This window comes from Coregonus lavaretus (assembly GCF_964263955.1).
Source record: "Coregonus lavaretus genome assembly, chromosome: 12".
NCBI classification, from domain to species: domain Eukaryota; kingdom Metazoa; phylum Chordata; class Actinopteri; order Salmoniformes; family Salmonidae; genus Coregonus; species Coregonus lavaretus.
This window is the reverse complement of record NC_139999.1, coordinates 10,759,005-10,780,271: the sequence shown is the minus strand read 5'-3', so window position 1 is coordinate 10,780,271 and position 21,267 is coordinate 10,759,005. Positions and strand designations below refer to the sequence as shown.

The 21,267-nt window shown below is 47.4% G+C and overlaps 1 protein-coding gene across 1 annotated transcript in view; it reads left to right on the top strand.

The window, feature by feature from the left end:
* Window positions 1-20,649, top strand: part of LOC311138322 (neuron navigator 1-like) — a gene marked incomplete at its 3' end in the record, with an annotated part of 111,945 nt that extends 91,296 nt beyond the window's left edge. The window contains exons 11-24 of the mRNA XM_084173005.1: window positions 331-449; window positions 2,953-3,182; window positions 4,724-4,886; window positions 5,075-5,237; window positions 5,743-5,840; window positions 5,968-6,063; window positions 7,225-7,393; window positions 17,987-18,222; window positions 18,527-18,681; window positions 18,799-18,870; window positions 19,075-19,271; window positions 19,634-19,752; window positions 19,971-20,180; window positions 20,560-20,649. Coding sequence (XP_084029131.1) covers window positions 331-449; window positions 2,953-3,182; window positions 4,724-4,886; window positions 5,075-5,237; window positions 5,743-5,840; window positions 5,968-6,063; window positions 7,225-7,393; window positions 17,987-18,222; window positions 18,527-18,681; window positions 18,799-18,870; window positions 19,075-19,271; window positions 19,634-19,752; window positions 19,971-20,180; window positions 20,560-20,649 — 2,117 coding nt within the window. The remainder of the gene's footprint in view (window positions 1-330; window positions 450-2,952; window positions 3,183-4,723; window positions 4,887-5,074; window positions 5,238-5,742; window positions 5,841-5,967; window positions 6,064-7,224; window positions 7,394-17,986; window positions 18,223-18,526; window positions 18,682-18,798; window positions 18,871-19,074; window positions 19,272-19,633; window positions 19,753-19,970; window positions 20,181-20,559) is intronic.
* Between the last annotated feature and the right edge of the window lie 618 nt (window positions 20,650-21,267).

Sequence of the window (21,267 nt, the reverse complement as noted above, 5' to 3'; positions counted from 1 at the left end):
TGTATAACTTTATGAGCTAGATTGCCTGTCTTTGCAATGAGTATATTTTCGTTTGTGCTCGTTAGCATATTTAGCTAGCAGTCTCTATGGAATACGCTATTACTTGTGATAATTTTGTTAGCATTCTGGTAATAGATGCCCAATAGGCTTTTTGCTGCGTTTTAGCACCCCCTTGTGTACCAAGACGGTAATACCGTAAATCCCGGGAAGAGTAAATAATGGTATGACGATATGAAAATCTGGAGACCGCCCAAACCTATTCACCATCCTCACTAGCTCCTCTCCTCTCTCCAGAACAGTTCTTCTCACTAGCTCCTCTTGTCTCTCCAGAGCTGCAGATGAAGAGGCAGAACTCGTCTGAGAGCATCTCAAGCCTGAACAGCATCACCAGCCACTCCAGCATGGGCAGTCTGAAGGAGCAGGAGGCCAAGAAGAAGAAGAAGAGCTGGGTGAGAGCTCTAATTGAGATCCTGGTTATATGAGAAAACCCTCTCACTAGGGCCAGGGCAGCGGTACTGTCTTGCCGAATTCAGTCAGAGTACCAGAAACGGTCTGGATTGTGGATCAATGGGATTTGATGGGCCTATTGCTGTCAGAAGGTGCGAAAACCTACGATTTGTATTCTTGGAGAGCACTATGTCAAGAGTTTATCACTGGACTGGCTAGTAACAAGCAAAGTGGGCAAAACTTAACTTTAGCTAATGTTTGTATTCATAAAGCCTTCAGAAACTCTAAAATAAACTCTACATAACATGTTTTACACAAGCTATAAACTGGCAATCATTCTAAAGAGCTTATAAACAATAAAATAGCAACATCATGAAGTTATGGGATTGGTTTAGTATAGGATCACTACAGTTTAGAATCCAAAATTCATGTTTTGCAATGAAAGGAGAGAAAATATTCAGCCACTCTCTCTGCGTGTCTACTCCTGCATGTGTGGGCTCTCTCTCTCTCTTTCTCTCCAAATCTGATATTAAGTATGACTCCTCTCTGGTCTCTCTCCCATGCTTCCCTGCTACTGTATTTTATTCAGGTATTTGAGGTGAGTAGTAGATATTGTAAGAGCCGCAAGTCCTCCCTCCGTCCCTCCCTACCTCCCTCCGTCCCTGCACTGATGAGTCATACTTGTTAGATATTTGGAAGCTGTCTAATTTTTTAGCTAATATTAAACCTAGCTAACTCCACTTCATTCACTAACTGTAGGTTACGTAAGCATACCATTTACATTCAATATTTCCCCACGAAATTATTCATAAATCGCAAATAAAGTCAATTGGATAATCAGACAACAACAAATTGAATTCAGATGTTCTCAAATTCTGTAGTTCAATTCTGTTTGGTTCAGTGTCTGAGAAGTGATAGAGATTTCAGATTTCATGCAAAGCCAGTGTTAATGAATGAAGGCAATATTATATATTTTAGATGACAATATACATTTTTCGTGATTCATTTATTGACAACCCAACCATTGTGTTGTTTTGTTGAGTGGTCGTCCTCGTATATCATGACAGGACTTCAAACATGATTTTATGTATTGTCGAATCATAAGCCTCACTTACTTTTTACTTTACAGACAGTACAGACACTTAAGAAATGTGGATAATTCCTCATATAGGGTTTTACTGTCAACAAACCCAACATAAACACAAAAGCCTTGCTCCTCATTTGGTCATTATTCTTGCAGCAACTAAAATCTGTAAGTCTGTGCAGCGCTCAAGGCTCATCAATGCAATTTCCATCTGCTCTTCCCACCATTGGACAGTGCTCTTCTCTAATCCTTCCCCACCATTGGACAGTGCTCTTCTCTAATCCTTCCCCACCATTGGACAGTGCTCTTCTCTAATCCTTCTCCCTCATTGGACATTACTTACAAAGTCTAATGAACACCTCTGTCTCATCGCCGGATGCTCATTTCTATGCGCTCTGTTTCCCTACAAACTAAACTGCTAGGTTATTTCCATGTTGCGTGTATTGCATCCCATGACTATTGTTGTGACACTCGGCCAGAATAGCCTTGGGTTCTCACATTGTCCTGCTTCACCTCAGCAAAGAGCTTGGGCTCCCGAGTGGCGCAGCGGTCTAAGGCACTGCATCTCAGTGCTTGAGGCGTCACTACAGACCCCCTGGTTCGATTCCAGGCTGTATCACAACCGGCCGTGATTGGGAGTCCCATAGGGCGGCGTACAATTGGCCCAGTGTCGTCCGGGTTTGGCCGGTGTAGGCCGTCATTGTGAATAAGAATTTGTTCTTAACTGACTTGCCTGGTTAAATAAATAATAAAAAGAGGACGACACCAGTATATGGGTGGTGGGATTTGGGGATTTTGAGGGCAATTTTTTTCCCTACTAGTTATATTCAAGTCTCAACAATCTGAGGCAAGTAGTTACTTCCAAGAAAAGAAAAAGACCCCTGCTGTGATTATTATTGTTATTATTATTATTTTGAATATTAAAACATACAATCTACTTGCAGTGAAGCCACTCAACATCTACATCACATTAGTAATCTAACAGACTCCCATCCAGAGCGACCCACAGAAGCAACCAGGGGCAACGCCCTTCTCAAGGGCAAGTCGACAGATCTCCCACAAGGTCAAAAACGGGGACCCGAAAAAGCGACCTATCAGCCACCGGCCCAAGCTCCCAACCGCCAGGCCACCAGCCCTCCAAGATCCCCCCCACAGTTCCCCTGCTGTGATTTTAATGAAGCATGGGGGTGTGTCTCAAATGGCACCCTATTCCCTATATGGTGCCCTACTTTAGTGCACTATGCAGGGAATAGGGTGCCATTTGATACGCGTCAACGAGTACAGGATGGTTACAGGGGTCAGACTAAGGAAGTGTTCACTGTGGTTCTCTCTGGGCGCTCCATCACTCTTAGAACTTTCATTCTGTTCCAGAAGGGGATCCTCACTTGTTCTCTCTGTTATCTATGTATTTCTGTGTACAGCTGAGAAGTTCCTTCAACAAGGCTTTCAGTAAGAAGGGTTCCAAGCTCTCTGCATCGTACGCTGACATTGAGGAGATTGCCACTCCAGATTCCTCTGCACCCTCCTCTCCTAAGATCACCATCCACCACGGGGACAGGGGTGGGGACGGGGACCGGGACAGGAACCGGGACGGGGATGGGTACAACCCTCCCTCCATGATGAGGTCCTCTGTCTCTGCATCCTCCTCTGGGTAAGGCCTCACACATCCTGATACCCCTTGGTGCCTCTCTAGTCTGAACCATGTTTTGATTCCATAAAATACATATTTGAAACGTTTAGGGGCACCAAATGGTATGCATGAATTTCATGTATCAGTATCTCTCTATTTTAATGTATCAGTATCTCTGTTTTAATGTATCAGTATCTAGCTCTATTTTAATGTATCAGTATCTATCTATATTTTAATGTTTCAGTATCTATCTCTGTTTTAATGTATCAGTATCTATCTCTGTTTTAATGTATCAGTATCTATCTCTAGTTTAATGTATCAGTATTTATCTCAATTTTAATGTATCAGTATCTATCTCTAGTTTAATGTATCAGTATCTATCTATAGTTTAACGTATCAGTATCTAACTTTATTTCATGTATCAGCATCTATCTCTCGTTTAATGTTTCAGTATCTATCTATAGTTTAATGTATCAGTATCTATCTCTATTTTATGTATCAGCATATATCTCTAGTTTAATGTATCAGTATTTATCTCTAGTTTAATGTATCAGTATCTATCTCTAGTTTAATGTATCAGCATATATCTCCATTTTAATGTATCAGCATCTATCTCTAGTTTAATGTATCAGTATCTATCTCTAGTTTAATGTATCAGTATCTATCTCTAGTTTAATGTATCAGTATCTATCTCTAGTTTAATGTATCTATAGTTTAATGTTTCAGTATCTATCTCTATTTCATGTATCAGCATCTATCTCTAGTTTAATGTATCAGTATCTATCTCTATTTCATGTATCAGCATCTATCTCCAGTTTAATGTATCAGTATTTATCTCTAGTTTAATGTATCAGTATCTATCTCTAGTTTAATGTATCAGTATCTATCTCTATTTCATGTATCAGCATCTATCTCTAGTTTAATGTATCAGTATTTATCTCTAGTTTAATGTATCAGTATCTATCTCTAGTTTAATGTATCAGTATCTATCTCTATTTTAATGTATCAGTACCTATCTCTAGTTTCATGTATCAGTATCTATCTCTATTTCATGTATCAGTATCTATCTCTAGTTTAACGTATCAGTATATATCTCTAGTTTAACGTATCAGTATCTATCTCTAGTTTAACGTATCAGTATCTATCTCTATTTACAAGTATCAGTATCTAGCTCTATTTACATGTATCAGTATCTAGCTCTATTTACATGTATCAGTATCTATCTCTATTTTCATGTATCAGTATCTATGTCTATTTTCATGTATCAGTATCTATCTCTATTTTCATGTATCAGTATCTATCTCTATTTTCATGTATCAGTATCTATCTCTATTTTCATGTATCAGTATCTATCTCTATTTTCATGTGTCAGTATCTATCTCTATTTTCATGTGTCAGTATCTAGCTCTGTTTTCATGTGTCAGTATCTAGCTCTGTTTTCATGTATGTGTCTCTTATTTATCTCTATCAGTTTAAGGGAATTGATATTGTACTTTCCACCTCAGTTTCAATGGACATGATGCCTCTGTTCAGTCTTCGCAACGTGTGTTTTTCTCCCTCAGGCTGTGTGAAGGAGGCAAGGAGCCCCCGGAGGATGAGAAGGTTGTGTCTACGCTGCGCTCGGCCCTCTGGGAGAAGGAGAGGAAGCTGACAGACATTCGCCTGGAAGCCCTTAGCTCTGCCCACCAGCTGGAGCAGCTGCAGGAGGCCATGAACAATATGCAGGTGAGTGTGTGTGTGTGTGCCTGCCTGTGTGTATGTGTGTTTTTGTGTTAACTAATGATATCTACTGTAACGTAGATATGGTTTGGCCCCTGAACCTGACCCCACTAGGCCCCTACAGGACTCCCCTCACTAAGTAGGTAGCTGTGTTAGTATCACCCTAATGCTACACTGTGTGTTCCTGCCTGCAGATGACAGTGGAGAACCTGAAGGCAGAGAATGACCAGTTGAAGACAGGCGGTCCCTCCACCTCCACCTCCCAGTCCTCCAGCCTGGCGTCATTGGGCAGCGCCTCACCACGCCAATCTCTGACCAAGAATTTAAGCATGAGTCTGGGAGAGGGCAGCGCCCCTGGTGAGCCCTGGCATCAGTGATGCAGTAACTAGAGGAACACAGTCATCACTGAGCAAGTCTAGGACTGAATCACTTCCATTAATTAGTTTTAATTTTAAAATCTGAAACTAGAGATAATTATCACAAAACACGTCAGCTAAATAACCCTCCTTAAAGTGTGTGTATGAAACCTTCTAACAGTTGTTACAAAACAACCCAACAACCACCCAGGAGCCTATTCACAACCAATAGTGATCTCACTTGACCTCATTTTAACACAAGGACAATGTGTACCCACGTTTATGTGTTTGACATGTTAAAGGAATTCATGACAAGCATGTAGGACACCCATTAGATTATTGCTTGACCCTGTGTCATTCCATACCTTTCTCTCTCTCTCTCTCTCTCCCTCTCCCTCCTCTCCCTCTCTCTCTCCTCTCTCTCTCTCTCTCTCTCTCTCTCTCTCTCTCTCTCTCTCTCTCTCTCTCTCTCTCTCTTCTTTCTCTGCCCCCTTCTCTCTGAACAGACCTGTTCCAGACAGAAGCCGTCAGTCTCCCCTCTCACAGGGACGACACACGTGTCAGAGTGGTGGTTCATGTGGCCAACCTGCGCGTCTTCAAAGATGTGAGTCTTTTTTTATTAAAATTCATGATGTATGTGGGAGACTTATTCCGTTCAGTAGAGCTCTATAATAAGAGTGATGGTGAACCTTTTAACCTATCCAGTACTTCTGCATGTCCTCGTTCAACAGGAGGTGAAACAGCAGGACTTCTTCATCGGTACTGTGAGGGTTAACAGCAGAATGGACTGGCCTATGTTGGATTTGGCCGTCGGCCAGGCTTTTAAGGTGAGTCTCAACAGACACCTTGACTGAGAAAAACCCTGCTCTTCCTTCACAAGTGGATACATTGTTGATGTAAATGTACCCTACAAATGTGTGGGGTTCTGTGTAGGATCATAATGTTAACAAACTGTACACACATAAATACAGATGCACTTTTCTGTACTTAAGCTTCACATCTTATGCTGTATCTGTAAGTTCTCAGTCTGCTTTCCCCTCCACCGCTAATGTTCCCATCCACCGCTAATGTTCCCCTCCACCGCTAATGTTCTCCTCCACCGCTAATGTTCCCCTCCACCGCTAATGTTCCCCTCCACCGCTAATGTTCCCCTCCACCGCTAATGTTCCCCTCCATCTCTAATGTTCCCCTCCACCGCTTATGTTCCCCTCCACCGCTAATGTTCCCCTCCACCGCTAATGTTCCCCTCCATCTCTAATGTTCCCCTCCACCGCTTATGTTCCCCTCCACCGCTAATGTTCCCCTCCACTGCTAATGTTCCCCTCCACCGCTAATGTTCCCCTCCACCGCTAATGTTCTCCTCCACCGCTAATGTTCTCCTCCACCGCTAATGTTCCCCTCCACCGCTAATGTTCTCCTCCACCGCTAATGTTCCCCTTCTCCTCCACCCGCTAATGTTCCCCTCCACCGCTAATGTTCCCCTCCACCGCTAATGTTCCCTCCACCGCTAATGTTCTCCTCCACCGCTAATGTTCCCCTCCACCGCTAATGCTCCCCTCCACCGCTAATGTTCCCCTCCACCGCTAATGTTCCCCTCCACCGCTAATGTTCCCTCGACCGCTAATGTTCCCCTCCACCGCTAATGTTCCCCTCCACCGCTAATGTTCCCCTCCACCGCTAATGTTCCCCTCCACTGCTAATGTTCCCCTCCACCGCTAATGTTCCCCCTCCACCGCTAATGTTCCCCTCCACCGCTAATGTTCCCCTCCACTGCTAATGTTCCCCTCCACCGCTAATGTTCCCCTCCGCTCTCCCCTCCACTGCTAATGTTCCCCTCCACCGCTAATCTCCTCTCTCTCTCTCTCCCCCCTCTCCCTCTCCCTCTCCCTCTCCTCTCTCTCTCTCTCTCTCTCTCTCTCTCTCTCTCTCTCTCTCTCTCTCTCTCTCTCTCTCTCTCTCTCTCTCTCTCTCTCTCTCTCTTCCCCCAGGTGTACATAGCCAAGGTGGACCCCACCTCCAGCTTGGGCCTGTCTACAGACTCTATCTACAGCTATGGTATGAATCACATCAGGAGGGTGCTGGGAGGGGAGCTGCCAGAGAGCCAACCCTCACACTGTGTATCCAAGGGGCCCAGCGGCATCACTGTTACACTCAAAGGTAACCAGGATCATAATGGTACAATTATGAATAATGGGCTAAATCCGTTTAAATTCAATCACCGTTGTAGAAGTGCTCAAAGTTTACCTATTTTGCATACCCAACCATACCATGAGACATCCAACAGTTGAGATTGATATAATTTAAAAGCTTACAAACAGGGTTGTCAAACTGTTTTATAATAAATGTTTTAAATATATATTTTTATTAAATATCATCTGAGGTTTTTGTGTTGTTCCCGCCATCGGTTGAGACACAACATGCTCTTGAATACAGGGTGGGTGTCATGTTTTGACTGATAAATGTACAAAAAAATTGAGATTTCAACTTTCAAATGGTAGCACAAAGATGGTTGGAGGTCCACAGAGAAGGTTGACTTGAATGGGAATATCTGTTGTTTTAAATTCTACTGTCAATGCTCCATAGGAAACCTATTGAAATCATAGAAATATAGATAATAGAAACCTATTGAAATCATAGAAATATAGATAATAGAATAGAAATGACCAGTTAAGTTGACATTCGACGCTGGGTGGACTGGCAGCCATCTTTGCGGTAGTAATTATTTGTAATAAGGGTAACATGAAGAAAATTGGACCTCTCTAAAATGAAAATGGATGGTCCTTCTGTCATCAAAAATATATTTTACCTAAACCCTCCCTGAACCCGCAAAAAAAAAAAAAGTGACCCTCCCCTATACGCAAAATAATAATTAAAATATACAGTGGATAGCAGAGAACCTCATGGACAGACCAGAGCCTTAGATATGCAGTTTTAGAAACTGTTCTTCATCCTGTAAGCATTACATGCCAACGCAGGAATTTTGATAGCGCACATGGCTGCGGGCCAGAAGGTTGTGGGTTCACAGACCACTGTGGACAAGAGGAGGGGTGGAAAGATCTCATTAATTCTAAATGCATTGCATGAATCTATCATTGTATTTGCAGGTCCGAGAAAAAATAGCCTTTATAAACATTTCATGCATTTCTAAGTAATTCTACATATTAGCAGAATATTTTTTAATACCACACAAATGACTGAAATTACAGGCTAAGAAGGGACAGAGAGATAGGCCTATGTGTTCACCTTATCATATTTCTCCAATGCCAAATCAGTGTGTCTTGTTTGCAATGAAACTGTCCCTGTTTGCAAATAATTAAATCTGAGACGTCATTAGGAATCTGAGCATGGTACTTTCCAAAGTCAGGCCTACCTTTCCACCCCAGACAGAGTAGGCCTACCGACGCAGAAAAATTTAAGCTTTAACTGCTACTCTTCTTCCGTGTCTCAACCCAACAAGAGAAGGTTCAAAGTATTTCCCTAAAAGCTGTCTGGGTTTAAATATCTACAGTACAGAAAGTCAATAGCTTAGTCAATTGATACTGACAGAATTTGATTACTTCCCAAGCAAAGTAAATTTTTTCTGAATGTCAAAGAAACAAAACAATGATAGCCCATATGCATCGGAGTCACATCTTCCCCAGGTATTTTACCGCTTGTTTCTAGCATAAATCATTGCAGACCAAAGTGCTGTTTTAGATCACTTTATATAATCAAAGCTGTGTTATTTTCTTCAAAATCTTAAGCTAACAAGGGATAGGCCTGTGCTTTTTGCCATTTTCTTTGATAAAAGGTAGGCCTATGGCATATACCCTCTCATACCCCCTCAATTCGAGTCCTTGTTATAACTTAACAGCCCTTCACTGACATGGAGGTAGGCTATTTAAAGAGTGCATGGTAGGTGGAAGAATTGACTGACAAATCTATGGATATAGCAGCCTGTAGCCTAATTTCATCTGTCAAAAAAAGTAGGCCTACCTCTTATTTCTTAAATAGGAAGACATAGGCTGCAACACAAAGCCCTCTTGTAAGTCTAATTAAAATGAAGACGGTTTAAATGAATTATGTCTACTCGAATTTGTCTAATTTCAGCACCGTGAGCTGTCCGTTTCTGATTGATTGTGCCGCGGCTGCTACTTCAAATTTCATCACCACAATGTAAGTTAGTCGAATCTGGCTTATTGTGAGGTCAATTACTCTGATAAATACATCAAGAAACCTATTGTTTTTATTTATTAAATTAGTTGCAATATCCATTGCAGTGTGTAATGCAGCCTAGTTTTATTTACACAATCCCAGCAGCTACCTTAGAAATATAACTTTGCTCTGTGCTTCTCCGAGCATGCACTTTGTAGCTTATAGGCTATTGAACATTTGAGACCACACTAAATAGCCTATAGGTACACTTGATATTGTGCGCCCAGCAGAGAATCAGAGATAAGGGGCAGCATCGGGCACACATCGATTATACACTGAGTGTACAAAACATTAGGAACATCCGCTCTTTCCATGACATAGACTGACCAGGTGAATCCAGGTGAAAGCTATGATCCTTTATTGATGTCACTTGTTAAATCCACTTCAATCAGTGTAGATGAAGGGGAGGAGACAGGTTAAATAATAATTTGTAAGCCTTGAGACAAATGAGACATGGATTGTGTATTTGTGCCATTCAAAGGGTGAATGGGCAAAACAAAATATTTAAGTGCCTTTGAATAGGGTATGGTAGTAGGTGCCAGTCGCACCGGTTTCAGTGTGTCAAGAACTGCAACGCTGCTGGGTTTTTCACGCTCAATAGTTTCCCGTGCATTTCAAGAATGGTTCACCACCCAAAGGACATCCAGCCAACTTCACACAACTGTGGGAAGCATTAGAGTCAACATGGGCCAGCATCCTTATGGAACGCTTTCGACACCTTGTAGAGTCCATGCCCCGATGAATTGAGGCTGTTCTGAGGGCAAATGGAGGTGCAACTCAATATTAGGAAGGTGTTCCTAATGTTTGGTATACGCAGTGTGCAGGCTAATAAGCAACTAATTCTAAAACTGTCAAAGGCTGTCAAAAAGTGATTAACTTCATATCGATTTACCAATGGTAATTTTTCGGAGAATATAATGTTATTTATGGATTTGTATGTAAGAAAAGGGTGACCTTTATCACTCTTTCTATTTAATGTGGCGATCAAAATACTTGTATTTGTTTACGTACTATTAGCTGATTATCACAGTAGAAGTTAGTTTTTTTTTTGTGTGTGTTTCTTTGAGCAACGATTGTTTGTAAAGGGCAAATAAATAGCAGCTTGTGTCTAGCTTGTGTTAGATCCATTTGGGGTCAGCAAACAGTCAACAGACTTAATGTACACCCAAAAGGTCATTTCAACACATGTTTTAGGCTCTGAGTCCGTCTGGCTGGTCTCATGAACATCCACCTCCTTTAGTCCGCTCTGGAATGTCTGTCCACTCTCTTCAGATCTCCTGTTATGTTTGGAAGTTTCCCATTCCACGTTCAAAGCATGCCCTTTGTTTCAGAAACCAAATAGTATCCACAACATTCCACACTGAAAAATGATAAAAGGAATGTTTTTATTAAGATATATCATGATTTATGGCCAGGGATCTTACACTATCCAGACATTTGGACTGCTTGTCATGTTTAATACTAACATGTCATGTTAAATATCAAGTGGAATGGATGTTGCCTCGTTATCGCGTCAAGTCTATCTCCCCCTGTCTCTGAACCCTGGTACCCTGTAGCGTCGGGGGCCCTGGTACCCTGTAGCGTCGGGGGCCCTGGTACCCTGTAGCGTCGGGGGCCCTGGTACCCTGTAGCGTCGGGGGCCCTGGTACCCTGTAGCGTCGGGGGCTCAGCCTGACTACCTCTCCCTTATCGCTATGTTTCAGATGACCTTATTATTGACATAAGAGAATGTGTGGCTTCCATCCATCCCCCAGGAGACCCAGAGGAAAACATAAGCTCAGACAGGCATTTAGCTATTAGATTTTCTTGGACCGATTAGTTTTCTTGGACCGATTTAGTTTTCTTGGAGCGCATTTTGAACAGTGATGTACATAGATCCATCCCAGTGTAATCTATATGTATCAGTTAGAGCCCATTAGTGATTTTAAACCACTGTAGAGGTGCAGGGGTAGGCAGTCTGTTCCTCCTGGCTAGGAAGGAATGCAGTAGGGAAGGGTGGGATAGGAGGGGTTCAGAGAAACACCCCGCTGCAGCTTGTGTGTCAGGCAGCTCAGGCATTCCGACCCAGCTGGCCCAGGCCTCAGACACACAAACACACACACACACGCACACACACACACCCTATAAATGTGGGGTGGTATGTCACACTGTAGGGTGGAGGCATGGAGGAGGGAGAGAAGGAATGAGGGAGGAGAATGAATGAGGGAGGGAGAGAAGACATGGAGGAGGGGGAGACATGAGGGAGGGGTAGAAGGCATGAGGGAGGAGGAAAAGGCAGAAGGCATGAGGGAGGAGGAGGAGAAGGCATGAGGGAGGAGGAGGAGAAGGCATGAGGGAAGAGGAGGAGAAGGCATGAGGGAGGAGAAGGAGAATGCATGAGGGAAGAGGAGAAGAAGGCATGAGGGAGGAGAAGGAGAAGGCATGAGGGAGGAGGAGGAGAAGGCATGAGGGAGGAGGAGGAGAAGGCATGAGGGAGGAGGAGGAGAAAGCATGAGGGAGGAGAAGGAGAAGGCATGAGGGAGGAGGAGGAGAAGGCATGAGGGAAGAGGAGGAGAAGGCATGAGGGAGGAGGAGGAGAAGGCATGAGGGAGGAGGAGGAGAAGGCATGAGGGAAGAGGAGGAGAAGGCATGAGGGAGGAGCGAGGGAGGGAGGAGGAGAAGGCGGGAGGGAGGGAGGAGGAGAAAGCGGGAGGAGGGAGGGAGGGGAAGGCGGGAGGGAGGGAGGAGAAGGCAGGAGGGAGGGAGGGAGGGGAAGGCGGGAGGGAGGAGGAGGAGGAGGAGAAGGTGGGAGGGAGGGAGGAGTAGAAGACGGGAGGGAGGGAGGAGGAGAAGACAGGAGGGAGGAGGAGGAGAAGGCATGAGGGAGGAGAGAGGGAGGGAGGAGGAGAAGGCGGGAGGGAGGGAGGAGGAGAAGGCGGGAGGGAGGGAGGGAGGGAGGGGAAGGCGGGAGGGAGGGAGGAGAAGGCAGGAGGGAGGGAGGAGGAGGAGAAGGTGGGAGGGAGGGAGGGAGGGGAAGGCGGGAGGGAGGGAGGGAGGGGAAGGCAGGAGGGAGGAGGAGGAGGCGGGAGGGAGGGGAAGACGGGAGGGAGGGGAAGGCAGGAGGGAGGGAGGAGGAGGCATGAGGGAGGAGGGAGGGAGGGAGGAGGAGAAGGCGGGAGGGAGGAGGAGGAGAAGGCAGGAGGGAGAAGAGAGAGGAGAAGACGGGAGGGAGGAGGAGGAGAAGGCATGAGGGAGGAGGAGGAGAAGGCATGAGGGAGGAGGAGGGGAAGGCATGAGGGAGGAGGAGGGGAAGGCAGGAGGGAGGAGGAGGAGAAGGCGGGAGGGAGGGAGGAGTAGAAGACGGGAGGGAGGGAGGAAGGAGGAGAAGACAGGAGGGAGGAGGAGAAGGCGGAAGGGAGGGAGGGGAAGGCGGGAGGGAGGGAGGAAGGAAAGGCGGAAGGGAGGGAGGAGGAAAGAGATAGGGAGGGGAAGGAGGCATGAGGGAGGAGGAGGAGAAGGTGGGAGGGAGGGAGGAGGAGAAGGCGGGAGGGAGGGAGGGAGGTAGGGGAAGGCGGGAGGGAGGGAGGAGAAGGCAGGAGGGAGGGAGGGGAAGGCGGGAGGGAGGAGGAGGAGAAGGTGGGAGGGAGGGAGGAGTAGAAGACAGGAGGGAGGGAGGAGGAGAAGACAGGAAGGAGGAGGAGGAGAAGGCATGAGGGAGGAGAGAGGGAGGGAGGAGGAGAAGGCGGGAGGGAGGGAGGAGGAGAAGGCGGGAGGGAGGAGGAGGAGAAGGTGGGAGGGAGGAGTAGAAGACGGGAGGGAGGAGGAGGAGAAGGCGCGAGGGAGGAGGAGGAGAAGGCGGGAGGGAGGGAGGGAGGGAGGGGAAGGCGGGAGGGAGGGAGGGAGGGAGGGGAAGGTCGGGAGGGAGGGAGGGAGGGAGGGAGGGGAAGGCGGGAGGGAGGGAGGGAGGGAGGGAGGGTGGGTAAGGCGGGAGGGAGGGAGGGAGGGAGGGGAAGGCGGGAGGGAGGAGAAGGCGGGAGGGAGGGAGGGGAAGACGGGAGGGAGGGGAAGGCAGGAGGGAGGGAGGAGGAGGCATGAGGGAGGAGAGAGGGAGGGAGGAGGAGAAGGCGGGAGGGAGGAGGAGGAGAAGGCATGAGGGAAGAGGAGGAGAAGGCATGAGGGAGGAGGAGGAGAAGGCATGAGGGAGGAGGAGGAGAAGGCATGAGGGAGGAGAGAGGGAGGGAGGAGGAGAAGGAGGGAGGGAGGAGGAGAAGGCGGGAGGGAGGAGGAGGGAGGGGAAGGAGGCATGAGGGAGGGAGGAGGAGAAGGCGGGAGGGAGGGAGGAGGGGAAGGCAGGAGGGAGGGAGGGGAAGGCGGGAGGGAGGAGGAGGAGAAGGTGGGAGGGAGGGAGGAGGAGAATGCATGAGGGAGGAGGAGGAGAAGGCGCGAGGGAGGAGGAGGAGAAGGCGGGAGGGAGGGAGGGAGGGAGGGGAAGGCAGGAGGGAGGAGGAGGAGAAGGTATGAGGGAGGGAGGGAGGGGAAGGAGGCATGAGGGAGGGAGGAGGAGAAGGTGGGAGGGAGGGAGGAGGAGAGAGGTTGGGAGGAGGAGAAGGCGGGAGGGAGGAGGAGGGAAGGAGGGGAAGGAGGCATGAGGGAGGGAGGAGGAGAAGGCGGGAGGGAGGGAGGAGGAGAAGGCGGGAGGGAGGGAGGACGAGAGAAGGAGGACGAGAGAGGGAGACGGAAGGAGAAGGCAGGAGGGAGGAGGAGAATGCGGGAGGGAGGGAGGAGGAGAAGGTGGGAGGGATGGGAAGGAGGCATGGGGGAGGGGGAGGTGGCATGATGGAGGGGGAGGAGGCATGGGGAGGAGAATGCATGAGGGAGGAGGAGGAGAAGGCGGGAGGTAGGAGGAGGAGAAGGCGGGAGGGAGGGAGGGAGGAGGACAAGGCGGGAGGGAGGAAGGCATGGGGGAGGGGAGGGTGGCATTGTGGAGCACTCCTAGTTGTTTATGAAGGGTGACATGACATGTGATGCGGTAAATCGTTGAGCAGAACATTTTCATGCACATGGATGGACTCCTTGTTTTAACTACAAACATTCAACCTCTGGTTTAGTGTATTCTCACAATGTTAGGAGAAATGGCTTGATAGTTTTGGTGTTTCTCTGCAATTACGGTAGGTCTCTGTGAGGTCTGTGTGAGCAGCTGAATGGAGGACTGTTTGGAATGCCCTACACCCAACCAATCGTTGTTCATTTTGCTAGGATGCCAATGTCCATTTTTGTTATACAGCTCTGGAAAAATTAAGAGACCACTGCAAAATTATCAGTTTTTCTGGTTTTACTATCTATTATTTGCAGAAAATGACAACTGGTCAAAATAACAACAAATATGCAGTGTTGTCAGACCTCGAATAATGCAAAGAAAATAAGTTCATGCTCATTTTTAAACAACACAATACTAATGTTTTAACTTAGGAAGAGTTCAATATTTGGTGGAATAACCCTGATTTTCAATCACAGCTTTCATGCGTCTTGGCATGCTCTCCACCAGTCTTTCACATTGATGTTGGGTGACTTTATGCCACTCCTGGTCGCAAAAATTCAAGCAGCTCGGCTTTGTTTGATGGCTTGTGACCATCCATCTTCCTCTTGTTCACATTCCAGAAGTTTTCAATGGGGTTCAGGTCTGGAGATTGGGCTGGCCATGACAGGGTCTTGATCTGGTGGTCCTCCATCCACACCTTGATTGACCTGGCCGTATGGCATGGCGCATTGTCATGCTGGAAAAACCAATCAGAGTTGGGGAACAATGTCAGAGCAAAAGGAAGCAAGTTTTCTTCCAGGACAACCTTGTACATAGCTTGATTCATGGGTCCTTCACAAAGACAAATCTGCCTGATTCCAGCCTTGCTGAAGCACCCCCAGATCATCACTGATCTTCCACCAAATTTCACAGTGGGTGCGAGACACTGTGGCTTATAGGCCTCTCCAGGTCTCTTCTAACCATTAGACGACCAGGTGTTGGGCAAAGCTGAAAATTGGACTCATCAGAGAAGATGACCTTACTCCAGTCCTCTACGGTCCAATCCTTATGGTCTTTTGCAAACCTCAGACTGGCTCTTCTTTGCTTCTCATTGATGAAGGGCTTTTTTCTAGCTTTGCACGACTTCAGCCCTGCCCCTAGGAGCTTGTTTCGAACCGTCCTCGCCGTGCACTTCACCCCAGCTGCCGTTTGCCATTCTTTTTGTAGGTCACTTGATGTCATCCTACGGTTGTTGAGTAACATTCGAATGAGTTGGCGGTCATCCCGGTCAGTAGAGAGTAGTTTTTGCCCTCTGCCGGTCTGTAGCTTTGTTGTCCCCAATGTCTGCTGCTTGAACTTGTTCTTATGAACCGCCTTCATTGAAATGTTAAGGATGGAAGCAACCTGACGCTCACTTTATCCCTCTGCCAGTAAAACCAGAATTGAACCCTTCTTTTCCTCACTCAAAACTTTCCTTTTCAACTCTTTTGGCATGGTCAATAGTTCTTTTTTGATTAATATTACTTTTGATGTACTATTAGTGTCACGCCCTGGCTCTGGGGACTCTTTAATGTTGAGCCAGGGTGTTAGTTTCTATGTTTAGTTTTCTAGGTTTCTGTTCTAGATCGTTGTATTTCTATGTTGGCCAGGGTGGTTCCCAATCAGAGGCAGCTGATTCTCGTTGTCTCTGATTAGGAACCATACTTAGGCAGCCTGTTGACACTTTTGTATTGTGGGATCTTGATCCGTAAGGTTTGTGTTTAACCCTAGGACTTCACGTATCGTTTATTGTTTTGTTCGTGTGTGTACTCATTAAAAGAATGTACGCTTATCACGCTGCGCCTTGTTCCGCTTCTTATGACGATCGTGACAGAAGATCCCACCAAAGAAGGACCAAGCAGCGTGTTCAGGAGCAAACGCCGGGTAAGGAACTGGAGAAGTTGGCGATGTCCCAGGTGGGCGAATGGTGGTCTTGGGAGGACATGTTCGCGGGCAGAGGGCCATGGGCAAAAGTTAAGGCCCTGGCGAGAGAGGAGGTTCGGCGCCAACCGTGCCGTCGTCGGACAGGCGAGAGGCAACCCCAAGTAATTTTTTGGGGGGGGCACACGGCATGGACGACGGGGCTGCTGGAGGCCACCAGGTTACGGGGGCCATTGGTCATGAGGGGGAAGGAGAGTGTAGAGGCACGGCGAGAGGTACTGGGGTGTGTTACCAGTCCGTCCGGCCCGTTCCTGATCCCCGCACAAGGCCAGTGGTGTGTGTTCCCAGTACGGTCCGGCCTGTTCCTGTCCCTCGCACCAAGCCTGTGGTGCGCGTCGCCAGCCCGGTCCGGCCTGTTCCTGCTCCCCGCACCAAGCCTGTGGTGCGCGTCGCCAGCCCGGTCCAGCCTGTTCCTGCTCCCCGCACCAAGCCTGTGGTGCGCGTCGCCAGCCCGGTCCGGCCTGTTCCTGCCCCTCGCACCAAGCCTGTGGTGCGCGTCGCCAGCCCGGCCAGGCCTGTTCCTGCCCCTCGCACCAAGCCTGTGGTGCGCGTCGCCAACCCGGCCCGGCCTGTTCCTGCCCCTCGCACCAAGCCTGTGGTGCGCGTCGCCAGCCCGGCCCGGCCTGTTCCTGCCCCTCGCACCAAGCCTGTGGTGCGCGTCGCCAGCCCGGCCCGGCCCGTGCCTATTCCACCTGTGCCTGGTCCGGCACCGGTCAGCTGCTCCACGCCAGAGCAATCCGCTCCACTGGTGTTCAGTCCAGCTCCGGCGAGCAGGGCCAGACCACGAGGGCGAGAGAGAGAGTGATGGTCACGCCCGGAGCCGGATCCGCCTCCGAGGCGGAATGCCCACCCGGCCCATCCCCTGTTGGGTTTAGTTGGCGCGGTCGCAGTTCGCGCCTTTGGGGGGGAGGGGTACTGTCACGCCCTGGCTCTGGGGACTCTTTAATGTTGAGCCAGGGTGTTAGTTTCTATGTTTAGTTTTCTAGGTTTCTGTTCTAGATCGTTGTATTTCTATGTTGGCCAGGGTGGTTCCCAATCAGAGGCAGCTGATTCTCGTTGTCTCTGATTGGGGACCATACTTAGGCAGCCTGTTGGCACTTTTGTATTGTGGGATCTTGATCCGTAAGGTTTGTGTTTAACCCTAGGACTTCACGTATCGTTTATTGTTTTGTTTGTGTGTGTACTCATTAAAAGAATGTACGCTTATCACGCTGCGCCTTGGTCTGCTTCCTACGACGATCATGACAATTAGCACTGTTTTTACCATCCAGCTGGTCCTATTGCAAGAGGATAGTGATGACCACAGCAGTGGTTTTTATACTTTTCCTCGTTAAATAAGATTTGTTTCAGGTGATCACCTAATCAGTACCTAATTCAGTAGATGAGGTGTGCCTGTGTTGGAATTCAACAGACACTGGAATGGAATGGCTGTCATACATGTAGAGATGCTGATTTAAGAAAAATTTGCAGTGGTCTCTTAATTTTTTCCAGAGCTGTATTTAATACTGTGTGTTTACACTAAACAGACAATAAAGCTTCAGAACATTAAACTTTTAATTGTTGACGTCTGCGTCCTGCAGGTCTGAAGGAGAAGTGTGTGGACAGCCTGGTGTTTGAGACGCTCATCCCCAAGCCCATGAGCCAGCACTACATCAGCCTGCTGCTAAAACACCGCCGCCTCATCCTGTCTGGGCCCAGCGGCACCGGCAAGACCTACCTCACCTCCCACCTGGCAGAGTACCTGGTGGACCGCAGTGGCCGAGACCTCACTGACGGTATCGTGGTCACCTTCAACATGCACCGCCAGTCATGCAAGGTGGGGACAGGACCATGTGCCATACATACGGCAACACGGTTCCTCACTCCTAGTTTTACAGAGGAGCTATAGGATGTGCAGGGTTTTGTTTCAGCCCAGTACTAGTAATAGACCTGACCCAGCTCATTATAAACTAATCATTTAGGCTATCACTAATCATCAGATGTGTTAGTGCTGGACAGGCACAAAAACATGTACACCTTACAGCTCAGGACCAAGAGAAAGCAGTCATCTGTCATGGGGTTTGTGATTTAACACCATACATCTATAGCATGACTTCTCTCCCTCTCCTCCCTCTCAACAGGATCTCCAACTCTACCTGTCCAACCTGGCCAATCAGATCGATCGGGAAACCAGCACCGCTGAAATCCCATTGGTGGTCATCCTGGATGATATACATGATGCCACTTCCATCAGTGAGCTTGTCAATGGGGCCCTCACCTGCAAATACCACAAATGGTGAGCGGACTAACACACTGAACAGAAGCTGAAATGGAACCTTTTATCAAACATCTATAGCGACATTTCTAGTAAAGGATTGTTTCCAGTCTGAACTGATGATTCTGTCTATTTCAGTCCTTACGTCATTGGAACTACCAACCAGCCAGTGAAGATGACCCCAAACCACGGCCTGCACCTCAGCTTCAGGTAATTGAAGAGACAAATCATGTTTTATTTTTGTTCTGACCCAGCCTTAAACCACCTCTTTGAAGGCTATATCCCTGCCATTAATCTATGCTTTGATGCATATTTAAATTAGGATATTGGCCGTCTAATATATAGGTACATTAGATAATGTGCTTTAGGATATGTACAGCATGTCCTGACCTTTGACCCTCCCCTGACCCCCAGGATGGTTACCTTCTCCAATAACGTGGAGCCAGCCAATGGCTTCCTGGTGCGTTACCTGCATAGGAAGTTGATGGAGGCGGAGGACGAGAGGAGCCTGGCCAACGAGGACCTCCTCAGGGTGCTGGACTGGGTGCCCAAGCTGTGGTACCACCTGCACACCTTCCTGGAGAAACACAGCACCTCCGACTTCCTCATCGGTAGGAAAACATTCTGTTTTAAGGGAGAAATAATACAGGAATGTAAAGTTAGATCACACTTTATTTGGATAGTCCCCTGTGGATGGTCTACAGATCTAAATCTACATACTATACAAAATAAATAATACCTAAAGTTAGTTAGATATTGGTGACCTGTTTGTAGTCTATGGTCACAGACTGTGTGTTTGATTGGATGTGGTCATTGAAAGATATCTTTAATATGATTTATTCTCTCTTTATTTCCTGTGTCTCTGTCTCTGTGTCTCTGTCTCTGTGTCTCTGTCTCTGTCTCTGGGTCTCTCTCGCTGTCTCTCTCTCGGTCTCTCTCTCTGTCTGTCTCTCTTCTCTCTACCTCTCTCTAGGCCCGTGCTTCTTTCTGTCCTGTCCTGTGACTGTGGAGGAGTTCCGCTCCTGGTTCATTGACCTGTGGAACCTCTCCATTATCCCCTACCTGCAGGAAGGAGCCAAGGATGGCATTAAGGTCAGACATGTTTTATTATCCCGGTAGATCAATTATAGCCTGGTCCCAGATCTGTGCTGTATCGCCAATTCCTATTGTCATTGCCACGTCAAGCATTTAGCGTAACTGCATAACCAGATCTGGGACCACCCTAGATGAATTACAGGTTTGTCCTGAAAAAAAGTGGATAGGACAGTGGTTGGGTCAGTGTATGACGGTGTTGTGGCTTTGTGCCACAGGTGCATGGTCAGAAGGCAGTGTGGGAGGACCCAGTGGAGTGGGTGAGGGGCACCCTACCCTGGCCCTCAGCCCAACAGGACCAGGCCAAGCTGTTCCACCTGCCTCCCCCCAGCATGACCTCTGGAGGCCCCGGCCAGCCCAGCGAGGCCTCAGCCAGGCCTCTTAATAAGGAGACCCCACCCAGCTCCATGGACACCCTGGACCCACTGGTGAGACACTCGTCTTCCCATTCATGTACCCTAGGGGTAGGCAACTGTGGTCACGGACGTCCCACAGTGTGTGTAGGATGTGGTTGTAGTCCAGCAACGATACACCTGATTCACCTAATAGTGGCCAAATATGAGGAGCATTATTTGTTGATTAGTTGAATCGGGTGTGTACAGCACGAGCTGGGCTGGAGCAAAACCCTGACACACACTGTGGGGCGCCTGTTTCCCAGCCCTGCTGTAAGGCCTTCTCTGGCCTTGTCTGTGTCTCAATTCTATTACTGTATGTGCTTGGAAGGAATCTTAGTCACCATACTAGTATAGAGTTACATTGAAATGATCTGTCTTTCCTGACCCTTCTCTCCTTTGTCTGTTGTTTCAGATGGCGATGTTGTTGAAGTTGCAAGAGGCAGCCAACTACATTGAATCTCCAGACAGAGAAACAATGGACCCCAGCCTCCCTACACTTTGAACATCAACTTCAACTGTAGACTCAAAACCTAGCACTTCAAATAGCCCTACATATTTCCCCCTATGTGAGCTTCAGTGTATAATATTCAGGAACAAAAACTCTCCAATATAGTTTCCTGCTAATTTTGTAACTTATCTTGAACCTTAGCAAAAAACAATCATACTCCATATGGTTGAATGAGAAGCCGTTTTGTTTTGTTCTGTTGTTTTGAAACTTTATTCAATCATGCCAAGTTATTCCAACAGACATTATAGCGATATATAAAACATTTCGATTTTCTATTTCTGCCAATTTTCTTGAACTAAAGGTTATATTTACAGTATAAAGTCTCTCTTTCTTTATGGAAGACTTATCTCTATCACTGCTGCCCTCAATAGAAACAGGTGCTAATTATCTAGATAATAAGTATTACTCTTTAGAAATTAATCCTCATCTCTCATTCGTCTAAGCAGGTGATTCTTCCAACAGCACATTTAAAAGACAAAAAAAAGCACATTCTTGCTTATCCGCTTTTGCTCAACAACAGCAACATGGCCTGCAGTGTGCCTGTAAAATCAAGTCAGTTTGAAACCTGTTTTCGGCTTATTGGAAAGAGAATGACGGCATGTTGACGGCATG